Consider the following 11413-nt stretch of genomic DNA (forward strand, 5'->3'; position numbering starts at 1 on the left):
CACCGCTTCTGTTCCTTTAAGGAACTGCTGTTTAGCATTCCTGCCGCTACCGCTGCCTGACTCTGTGCCCTGATTGGCTGGAATCAACTGAGAAGGGAGCCAGGGAGAGATGCTCTTGACTCCACTCAGATCCATCCTTGGGACCAGAGCTGAAGCGGTCGGTCCTCGCAGCATCCAGCCTCTATCCCGGCTCCACTTCTTCTTCGCCGCTGGGCCTCGGCCCAGAAGCCACCACAGGCGACACGGAGCCGCCAGTGCTGGAGGGGGAGCCGTGGGTGCGGGGCAGCGTGGGGGCAGAGGCCGCGGGGCGCCCTCCCGGCCCGAGACCCCGCTCAGCCCGGGCGCCCCCACGAGTGCCCCCCCCTTCCTGGTCCGAGCAGTGCGAGTGTGCCAGGGAGCCCAGCAGCGGCGGCGTGGAAGCCGGCGTGGGCTGGGGAGTCCGAGCCGCGGGGGGCAGTGCCATGCACAAGCACCAGCACTGCTGTAAGTGCCCTGAGTGCTACGAGGTGACCCGCCTGGCCGCCCTGCGGCGCCTCGAACCTCCGGGCTACGGAGACTGGCAGGTGCCCGACCCCTATGGTCCAGGTGGGGGCAATGGGGCCAGCACAAGCTATGGGGGCTACAGCTCGCAGACCCTGCCTTCGCAGGCTGGGGCCACCCCCACCCCCCGCACCAAGGCCAAGCTCATCCCCACTGGCCGGGATGTGGGGCCAGTGCCCCCCAAGCCAGTTCCAGGCAAAAGCACCCCCAAACTCAACGGCAGCGGCCCCAGCTGGTGGCCTGAGTGCACCTGCACCAACCGGGACTGGTATGAGCAGGTATGGACCAGCGGAGACGGGGGGACTGAAGGACAATCCATGAGGGTTGGGGAGTGGGTGCCTAAAGGCCTAGGGTACAGCAGGGGGAGCTTGGACTCCAAGCCCATGGACCCTGAACCTTAGTATTGCAGCTGGGCAAAGAGAGGCGGTTGGGAATATGTGATTTTCTTTTTTTGGGGGGGAGTCCCCATTTGGAGGGGATTGGGAGGAATGTATATGTCAGGGAGTGCAGGTATGGCGGAGGGGCAAATTTTCCTGTGTGTGGGAATTGGGTTTGTCTTAGTGTGGGGGTTCAGCAGTATCTCTGTGTCTGGCAGGGGCGGGAGGTTCTGCGGGGGCTGTGTGTGGTGTGTGTCTCCACAGAAGGGGAGGAGGGGGCATGATGCTCTGCGTAGGGGGGACATGTATGCATGTGTGTATGTATGTTGGGATGTGTGGAGGAAGGCAATGGAGCTCTTGTGAAGCTATGTAGAGGAGTCCATGTGTCAGGCTCACTGAGCTTCATCTCTTGATGCCATGAGTCCTTCTCCCTCCCAGTCCCTTTGTGTGTGAATGTGCACATGGATGTGTGGGATGTGGAGGTGTCTCTGTAGATAAGGCTGTGGGGATAGCTGTGTTTGTGTGTGTTATTACATGTATATGTGTTATGTGTGAGCATGTGGCTGCAAATATGTGCATGTGTGTGCCTGTATGTGTGTATGTGCATGTGGTGTCCCTGGTGAGAGGCACTTGACAGGCAAGGGAGGAGAGGAGGAGGAGGCGAGAGGCACGTCCCAAGCAAGGCTGAGGGTTTGCTGAGAAGGACGAACTCTTTTGTCCAAGCAGCTCTGAAGTGTGTGTGTGTGTGTGTGTGTGTGTGTGTGTGTGTATGTGTGTGTACTGGGGGGGGTTGTACTGAAGCAAGCTTCCTTGCTCCAGACCAGGCAGCCAGGCAAAGGGCAGCTGCCCCGATGAGGGGACTGGCCCCAGTGAGACATGGATACCTCCAGATGTAAGAGAGCTTGGCCCCTAAGCCCTGACTTGGCACAGCTTGGGAGCCCCCTGGGTGCTGGGCACAACAACTCTGGCTTCCACTCCCAGCCTAAACTGCCAGCTTAGAAAATGGAAGGAGCATCTGTGGGAGAAGCAGCAAAATGGAGGCTGGGCCGGCAAAGCCAGGTCCTTGGCATGCATGGCAGAGGGCCTGTCTGGTTATCTGGCTCTACCACCCCCAGGGTGGGAAGAGAGGAGAAGGAGGCTTTGCTGTCCAGGGCAAGTGCTGACTGCCCCAAGCTTGTGGCCATTCTGGCCGCCCTCCATACTCCTCTGGGGATAGGATGTGCTCTCGCTGGAAAGCAAAGGTGGGGACTTCCTGGGAAAATAAGTGTTCAATTATGGCCTTCTGTCTGTCCATGCTTTCTGTTTCTCAGCCCCTTGTCTTGGCCCCTTGTCTTCTCCAGCAAGTCTCCCTCTCTTCTTTGCCCCTCCACCCTGGAGCCCTCCCCTTTCAAACACCCTCTCATACTTGACCTGCCCAGCCAGGTAAAAGGTGCCAGTCCCAGGGCTGAATTAGTTGGCCAATGTTTCTTTGCCAGGGCCATCCCTAGATGACTCTTCTACATAGGAGCAGGATCCCTGAATGTGGTGGGAAAGGCTGGTGGGAAGTGGGAACTGGGCTTGAGGTATGACCTGTCAGATGAGGGTACATAAAAGAGGCGCATGGGTGTCCTTTGGTCTGCATGGTACTTCAGGCAGATGCTTTGGCTGTGGGTCTCTGAAGGGTCATCAGTTCTTCCTTCTGGTATCAGAGACTATAGTGGGGTTTAAGCTGGAGTCCTCTCATCAGTTCACAGGACTGTAGGGCATAAAGTTCCGGGGCCAGGCTTAGAAATAGTGGTGGCATGACTAGCCAACCCTCGCTCCTTCTGCTGGGCTCTGCCTCATAAACCAAAGCTGCGTGGGGTGGAGGTGGGAGAGAGAAGACAGAGTAGGGCACACAGAGGAGCCCCTGCCCACTGGTTCTGGCTCTCCTTCCTGAGGAGAGGAGGCCAGGGGGCAGGAAAAGACCAGCGCAGGCAGAGAAAGACAGGAGGAGGGGATGCTGGGATGCCTGAGGAGACAGGCAAAAAGGGCTCCTAGTCATGCCTCCATCCCTGGAGATGAGAGTGGGAGCCAGTGAGTAGGTGCTATTTCTCTGTCCATATTCACTTGACAAATAGCCATATGTGTGTCCTGTCTGGGAGGCCACTTCTGTGGCTTAATCAGACCAACCCACTGTTTCCAATACCTTTCCTTGCTTCTCCTCCCATGGCTATTGCATGTTGCAGGTCACAGGCTCTGCTCCAATCAGTCCAGGGATCAATCATCAGTTTTTCCTCATGGAAAATCTTGTCCATTCTGCTCCTTTCCCTCTCCCGACCAGATCTTGCTCTGACCCTTTCTTCTGGGAAATATGAAAGACTCAGGATCAAAAGCCCCTTGGTAGAAAATGGATTATGACTTCGGCTCCTTCTGCCCATTAGAGGAATTCGATCCTGGAGACATAGAAGGAGGTGTAGGATGAGGAGTCATGAGGTGCTTTGAAGGAGGAAACTTTCCCACGAGCTCTGCTGGGGAAAGGGGTGTGCAACCAAAACATCAGTAGCCTTGGCAGCTTGCTTTAATCAAAAGAGCACTTGGACATCTAGGTTCTAGCCCTGGCTAGAACCTGCTTATTTCCAGTGTGCCCTCAGATGCATTCCATGTCCTCTCTAGACCTCAGTGCCACCATCTGTAACACTAGAGGGATTGAACAAGATGGTGTCTGCTGCTCTTCTGGCTCAGGCTTGGTAGGAGTCTATGATCCCCAAGTCAGGAAGAGACGTGGTACAGAAGGGGAGGGAGGGTCCCTGTTCTGTTCACTGGGTGCCCCTATGGATGCTGGGTACAGTATGGATTGCCCACCATGCTTCTTTTTTGCCATCCCTCTCAGTCCATCTCTGCACCTCTGCTAGTGAACCTTGAGGCCCTGGAACTGAGCCTCTCAGTGAGTACACCACTGACAGGCTCAGTCCCAGATAATTGATCTGGTTTATGTAAACTGTAAGGTTTGGCCTGACATAGCTGGAAGCAATGGAAGAGGGGTGTCTTCTTTGGGGTCAGCCTGTTCCTGCCTGTGGCCAAGAGGTACCCTGGAGGTGGATTTCAGCTTTCCTGCTCTGTAGGGAGTAGGTTGTGTATGTGTGTGTGGGGGGAGGGGGAGCCAGGTTCACCAGGGAGCAGATGCTCTGAGGTCAGTAGGCACTCAGGAAACTGCCTGTGTCTTTCCCTAGGTGAATGGCAGTGATGGCATGTTCAAGTATGAGGAGATAGTACTTGAGCGGGTAAGTCTGGCAGTGGGTAGGAGGTAAGAGGCAAAAAAAAAAAGGGTGAGAACCAGGAGAGGGGAGGACCCTGAACCTTGGTTTCAAGACTCATGGCAGGACCTATGCTGAGATGGAGAAACAGTGGCTTTCATTGGTTACATCACTACATCAATCAATCAACCTACTGGTGATGGTGATGATATGCCGTGGAGTTGGTTCCGACTCATAACGACCCTGTACAGGGTTTCCGAGGCTGTAAATCTTTATGGGAGCAGAACGCCTTGTCTTTCTCCCGCAGAACAGCTGGTAGTTTTGAACTGCTGACCTTGCAGTTCACAGGCCTGGGGAAATGGGGAGGGCATGGGGTCTGCTGAGGCCCCCATACCAAAATGGACAGCATAGGTGGGGAATTCACCCAGTTTGTGACAAATGTGACCCTGCCTGTCATGGCTCTTCTGAGACCTGGAGAACCTCCCCTAATGAAGTAGGGGGAGGTGGGGGTCAGGAATTCACTTTTGTGCCTCCTACGTGAACAGACTGTGCCCCTCCACCCCTTTCTGCAGGGTAATTCCGGCCTGGGTTTCAGCATCGCAGGTGGCATCGACAACCCCCATGTCCCTGATGACCCTGGCATCTTCATTACAAAGATCATCCCTGGTGGAGCAGCTGCCATGGATGGGAGGCTGGGGTGAGGTGGCCTGGAAGGAGGGTGGGGACAGCAGGGACTGGATGAAGATGAGGGGAGGAAAGCCCATCTGGCAGAAGACCCTTCCATCAGATCTGGGAGGGGGTGGAGCAGTGGGAGGTGATGGGCAGAGGACAGAGGAAAAGAGGGAGGGAGGGAGAGAGGAAAAGAGGAGGGGAGAAGATGGGAGAGGGGGTGGAGTGGCCGTGGCACAGTGTTGTGTCTTCCCCTGCAGGGTGAATGACTGTGTGCTACGGGTGAATGAGGTGGACGTGTCAGAGGTGGTGCACAGCCGAGCCGTGGAGGCGCTGAAGGAAGCAGGCCCTGTGGTGCGGTTGGTGGTGCGGAGGCGACAGCCCCCACCAGAGACCATCATGGAGGTCAACCTGCTCAAAGGGCCCAAAGGTGCGGCTGTCTGGGTTCCTGTGCTCTGACCAGAGCTCCTGGCCCCGGGTCTTGGCTGGCCCCATAGGAAGTGGAAGGGAATGGCCTTGCTCCTTGCCTGAGTCCCCCTGTTCCAACTCAGCCTTCTTTCTTGGCCTCAGGTCACACCCGTACTGGTCTATGTTTAGGACCCCTGAGAGAGCTCCTGTGTGAGGCCAATGGGTTGGCTGGGAGGGGGTAGTGGTGTTGGATTTGGGATTGAATGAACATTCTAACCTCTCTTTGTGGCCCCTTCCTACTTCCTGCTGGCTCCCACCCAGGCCTGGGTTTCAGCATTGCTGGGGGCATTGGCAACCAGCACATCCCAGGAGACAACAGCATCTATATCACCAAGATCATTGAGGGGGGTGCTGCTCAGAAGGATGGACGTCTGCAGATTGGGGACCGGCTACTGGCGGTAAGATAGCCTTCATCAGGATGTCCAAATAATAGAGTAAGGAGGTGGATGGAGCTTTAGCAACTTCTTATTCTACCTAAACCTTATTCAGGGACCAGCAGATATCATGAAAAATTTCATGAGCATCATATGAGCCATGCTTACCTAGACACAAAGGCACTGGTTTTCCATGGCTGGGAGGTCCCTCTACTTTCTGCTTCTCTGCTCCTTACAGCACTATATTTGGACCTCTGAGCGCTATTGAATTTCACTGAAAGGGCATCATCCTCAGGGTTCCCTGGAGAGGCTTTCCTTCTCCCAAGACTAGCCCTAAGGCCTCTCATCTTCTAGGTGAACAACACCAACCTGCAGGATGTGAGGCATGAGGAAGCTGTGGCCTCACTGAAGAACACATCTGATATGGTCTATTTGAAGGTGGCCAAGCCAGGCAGCCTCCACCTCAACGACATGTACGCACCCCCAGACTACGCCAGCAGTATGTACCATCCAGCTCTGTCCCTGGCCTGAAGCCCCTGCCCCCTGGTTTTTGGAGGTGAACAGAGAGAAGAGAACGAGTAATTAGGAGGAAAAAAACCCAAACAAACAAAACTGGGTCCAAATCCCAATGCTGTACCATATAGCCTGGTGACCTTGGACAAGTCCCTTTCACCTGGCTTCAGTTTCCTCTGTGGCAGAAAGGAGCTAATGATAAATGTCCTGCCTTCCTTGTAGGATGGCTACAAGAATCAAATGAGATCATAGACAAGAAAGCTCTTCGAAAACTGTGTTAGGCTATAGAGATGTAAGGGATTATTATTAGTCACACCTCTAGTCATGCCTTTCTTTGTAGACTGCCTTGACTTCAGCTCTTTCTAAGACTCACAGGAGTGAGCCCAGGATTCAGAAAGGGACTGTGGAGGTGGAACCATGGGGGGGCGGGTGGTGGAGTGGGGAAAGGAGGCCTGAGGAATTGGCATCTTTTGGTCTCTTTTGGACTTGGGGTGAGGTGTAGGGGGGAAAGTCCTTGGAGGGGGATGGGGTAGGCTGCCTGGAGCAGTCTCTGAACTTTTGTCTCCTTTTCTTGGTTCTAGCTTTTACTCCCTTGACTGACAACCACATAAGCCATAATTCCAGCCTAGGTTATCTCGGGTCTGTGGAGAGCAAGGTCAGCTATCCAGCTCCTCCTCAGGTTCCCCCTGCCCGCTACTCTCCTATCCCTAGGCACATACTGGCTGAGGAGGACTTTACTAGGTAAGACTCCACCCCAATTCATCCTGCCCAGCGATGAGGGAGGAAAAGAATACGTTTCTGGCTGGCCACAGGCATCTTTGTAGTATAGCAAAGAGAATAAGGCCCTCCTCACTCCTGGTTTTGGATATTTGACCTTCTGTTATCCCTTGGGACCCTGGGGAGGGACAAAGCTGCAGGAACAAATTCTGCCATCCCGGGGAGTGCCGAGTGGGTGACCCTGGATCCGAATGTGGAAGGAAAGAATGGGGTCTAATGTTTAGAGGAGTGAGGAATTAGGGGCTGGGGAGTTTCCTGCCCTGAGATATGTGCAGCCCTCCCTACTGCGCTCACGTCAAATTACAGCAGAAAGCAGTTCAGCTGGTGGGGGTGGCGGGACGTTGGGGGTGCTGGCAGGCTTGGTGGCCTCTCAGGAAACTGCCCCGCCCCATTCCAGCGGCAGTCACGGCGGCTGCGCAGCCATGGAACTGGTCTGTCTGGCTGGGGTTCCGGGGGGACAGGTTTGTGGGGTGGGGCCTGGTAGACTGCTGGGCAGACTGCTGTGGAGCCCGGAAGGGTAGGTGGACGGGGAAGATCTGGAGGAGCCATGGAAAAGGCACGCAAGTTCTCAGGCTCCGGCTTGACCCTGGGCTTGGGCTCGGCCTCGGCCTCCGTCTCAGCCTCTGCTTGGAGAAGGGCTTCGCAGAGGTGGGCCTGGCCGCTCCGCTCCCTGCGGTCTGGAGGGGATGCAAGGTAGGAAGAGCGGAAGGCTGTGAAGAAGCGCATCTTAAACTCAAAGACAGTCTCCCAACCGAGATTGCCCTAAGAAAAGAGGAGTGTTTTGATTTGGGGCACCTTTGATGCAAGATGCTTACAAGTGATGGTGGTGGGCCGGGGAAGTGTGCTAGGAGTTGGCTTGTCTGGGTATACACATGCAGCTGTGTATGTTTCTGTTCACAGCTGATACTACAGTGACCCCTTACAGAGGACATCTTTAGACATATTTTGCTTAAGTCATGTTTTGCATTTGCTTGTTCCCTTTCTTCAGTTACGCTCCTAAGTTCCTTTTAGGGACCTGAGATTTCTTTATCTCAGTCTCCCACATTACCTAGCAAGGGTACATGGTGGTGGTGGTGGTGGTAGCTGGAGAATAAATATGTTGTTGGAAGGTAGGAGGGGTTATATTTAGTGGGTGGAATTTTGAGACTGTGGAGGAGCAGTGTAAGTACACAAATTCTGTGGATGGTGGGTGCAATCAATCTCACAGTGGTTGCACTGCCCCAACTGGTTCCCCTTCTTGTGACCCACAGGAGAATTTGGGGAGGAAGAGGACCAGCAAATGGCCTCTAAGATTTGGTCTCTAGAACCCATGGCAGGAGTTTGTTGCCCTGAGAGGGTAGCGGACCCAGGAAGTTGACTTTACCTCCTCAGGAATGAGGGAGGGAGAAGAACTGAAACTTGGCACCTGGCAGAAAACAGCAGCCAAGCAGGTTTCTGGAAAGACCAGAAGGAACAGGGTATCATACACAGGGACTTAAGTCTTTACTCTTTAGGGCAAGTATGGTGCTTGCACCCACAGTAACAACAGTTTATATCTACTTGTCCTGATCTTTCCACTCCTTTCCTTCCAGAGAGCCTCGAAAGATCATCCTGCACAAGGGTTCCACAGGCTTGGGCTTCAACATAGTAGGAGGAGAGGATGGAGAAGGCATTTTTGTCTCTTTCATCCTGGCAGGAGGCCCAGCTGACCTGAGTGGAGAGCTTCGCAGGGGAGACCGGATCTTATCGGTGAGGAGATAAAGGAGAGGTGGGAAGATGGGAACTGTGCTAGTCTTAAAGGGAGAAGAGACTTTGGTTTCTCTAAGGAATGCATCTTGAAATGGGTAAGGGCTAGAGAAACATATTTTCTTTATCGACATCTTTAGTGAGGGGCAGGGACCAAGATCAGACTCATCTTTGTGGAAATAAATGCCTCTTGGTTCTTAACCCTGATTGGCACTTGATCCACACAAAGATAATTACAAGTAGTCTCCAACTTCTGATGTATTCGAGTTATGACAAACCACACTTACAACCAACTGTTGTTTTTTTTTTTGTGTGTGTACTTATCATTAGTAGTATGTACTGCATACAGCATTGCAGCTCATAATTTGCTGATGTTTTCATTCTCAGATATTCACTCACAAAAGTTCAATGTTATGATTTATGTTTCAAAATATTGCTGTATAGCAGGCCTGGTTTACAATGAAGTTGGTGTTGGTGTCAGAAGTCGTGATGGATAGAAAGTTGGGCAATGTTCAACTCTAATGACATACAACAATTGAACTGTGCAGGCACTCAACAGCCATTCCTACTCCGACTTCATGTTTTAGGGCACTGATGCTGATTTCATTGCAAATAGGCCTAAAGCGTGATCTTACTCAGCGTTTTGTACCATCAGAAACATCAGTAGGTCATTTGAAACAGAGTTGTTCAAGTTTCTCACACTGTAACACCTGCTCTGCTTATACCTCCAATAATATGTCCAGCAAAAGAAGTCATGCCACTATAAGTTCTAATCCAAAAAAGGAAGTGAGGAAAGCTCTAGACATGGATATAAAGATGAAGATCACTAAGGCAAACGGTGATGGAAAGAAAGCAAAATATGTATGCCTGGTGTGGTGCTGTGGGTTAATGTGCCAGACTGCAAAGCCATTTGCACTGCAAGGTCAGCAGTTCAAGCTTACCAGCTGCACCTCGGAAACCCTACACCGGGTCGTTATGGGTCGGAACCAACTCGACGGCACTTAACAACAACAACAATGTGTTAAAATATATCTGTAGGTTTATATGTAATGTTTCCAACCCCCAAAGACAAATAAAGATCAGATTTATCAAGATACTTATAATAAAAGTCAATAATAATCAAAACAAAACAAAACAAAAAAGATACTTGACTTACATCAGAACCGATTTATGATGGAGTCCTTGGAATGTCAGTTTGGGACTACCTGTATTATATTAAAAATGTTATATCTTTAGGTCTCTGTCCTTAAGGGCAAGGAGGGGATATTGGGAAAGGCATCCAAGTAAGATTAGGGATGGGTTTCTTATTTCCTTCTCCTAGCTGCTAGGACACAGTACTCCTTTCTTGCTATTGGGGTGGCTCATGGCTCGTCTCTTTGTACAGGTGAATGGAGTGAACCTGAGAAATGCAACTCATGAGCAGGCTGCAGCTGCTCTGAAACGGGCTGGCCAGTCAGTCACCATTGTGGCCCAGTACAGACCTGAAGGTAGGAGAAAGGAGGGTGGAGAGAGATGATTTGGGGAGTTTAGATTTCTACTAAGTGGTGGCTTTTTGCCATCGTATGTAACAAAACCACTTGACCAGGTCCCTTCTACCCTAGTGCAGTAACCTCTTCCTCTCTCATTTTCATTCTGGACAGAGGTTGGTTTGGTCAGCTTGGAAACATCAATCAGGCTGTGTCCAGAGGCTGCTGATCAGGGCTGCAGTGCAGCAGAAGGCCAGCAGTGGGCAGCAGCCTTTAGAAGTTAAGCACAAAGATTGGGGAAACTGGTAAAAGGGGAGGGGAGATTCAGGGCTCAGAGGCTAAAATTCGGAATTGTGTGCCTTGGTACAGGGGAAGGGTAGCTGTTGATTAGCAGAACCTCAAGGAAAAGAGGTCCGATCTTAGAGATCTGGGGCCAAACCCCCACCCTCCACCCCTCATTGGGGGTACTGAAAGATGCACAAGCGCTGGAAAGATGACCAAAAGCTTTTAGGGTAGGGGGCTAGGGGCGGACCCCTTCCCCTGCAGAGGGAGTTCTTTGTATTCTCAGTGAGCAGTACCCAGGTTTGGGTGAGAAAGAGCGATTATGCAAATGAAGGCGTTTGATTGGCTGGAGTCAGCCTAGGCCAGGTGCTGAGGTAAACTGCGGAAAGGCACACCCTAGCCAGCTGGCCTGCGGAGTGGCCATTGGCGGGACAAGTGAGGCCTCCAACAAACGCACGCCCCGCCCCCTGACCCAAGTGGAGGGTGGCGGGTGCCCCTCCTTCTCCCCTTGCGCGCCTCAGGCGTCTCCTCCTCCCTTCCCCCTCCCCCTTCTCCTCCCTGCTCCCTCCTCCCGCGCGCCCCGCTTTGTGTCCGTGGTCTTCCGCGCGGGACAGAGGGGTTGTACGAAGCTTGAGCTTTCTCAAGACTAGACCTGGACTCGGATCCGGCGCCAGGTGAGCTGGGGCGGTCAGTTTCTCCTAGTCTCAATACTGTTCTGTTCTTGGCCTTTCTCTTTTCTAATACTGTGCCCTAACTCTGCCCTCTATCATGAATGCCTTCGAAGCAACCCCCACCTCCAGCCTCGCACGCACAGCCTTCTTTTGGGTCCCTCATGAGCCCCCCTCTCCAGGGCCCTAGTAGTACCGCCTGGGTCTGAGCGCCCCAGCTCTCCCTTCACTGGGCCCTGCCTGGCCTTTACCTCTTTGCCATCATCTCCAATCACACATGAAATGTACTCCCTTGTCGCCTTAGTGTCTCAGTCTTGCCATCATCCTCCTTCCTGCCGG

The 11413-nt window shown here is 52.9% G+C and overlaps 1 protein-coding gene across 5 annotated transcripts in view; it reads left to right on the forward strand.

The window, feature by feature from the left end:
* Positions 1-203: 203 nt before the first annotated feature.
* The window catches only part of DLG3 (discs, large homolog 3 (Drosophila)), a 149981-nt gene continuing 138771 nt past the window's right edge, over positions 204-11413 (forward strand). For 2 of the 5 annotated variants that reach the window (XM_006868523.1, XM_006868524.1), the window contains exons 1-10: positions 462-818; positions 3769-3822; positions 4109-4159; positions 4705-4829; positions 5062-5231; positions 5531-5667; positions 5998-6142; positions 6738-6897; positions 8505-8661; positions 10043-10145. In XM_006868523.1, coding sequence (XP_006868585.1) covers positions 462-818; positions 3769-3822; positions 4109-4159; positions 4705-4829; positions 5062-5231; positions 5531-5667; positions 5998-6142; positions 6738-6897; positions 8505-8661; positions 10043-10145 — 1459 coding nt within the window. Of the gene's footprint in view, positions 819-3768; positions 3823-4108; positions 4160-4704; positions 4830-5061; positions 5232-5530; positions 5668-5997; positions 6143-6737; positions 6898-8504; positions 8662-10042; positions 10146-10910; positions 11081-11413 lie in introns of those variants that run through there. The other 3 variants (XM_006868526.1, XM_006868525.1, XM_006868527.1) reach the window with 3 other exon arrangements.

Source organism: Chrysochloris asiatica, unplaced genomic scaffold (assembly GCF_000296735.1).
Source record: "Chrysochloris asiatica unplaced genomic scaffold, ChrAsi1.0 scaffold00118, whole genome shotgun sequence".
Taxonomy (NCBI): Eukaryota; Metazoa; Chordata; class Mammalia; order Afrosoricida; family Chrysochloridae; genus Chrysochloris; species Chrysochloris asiatica.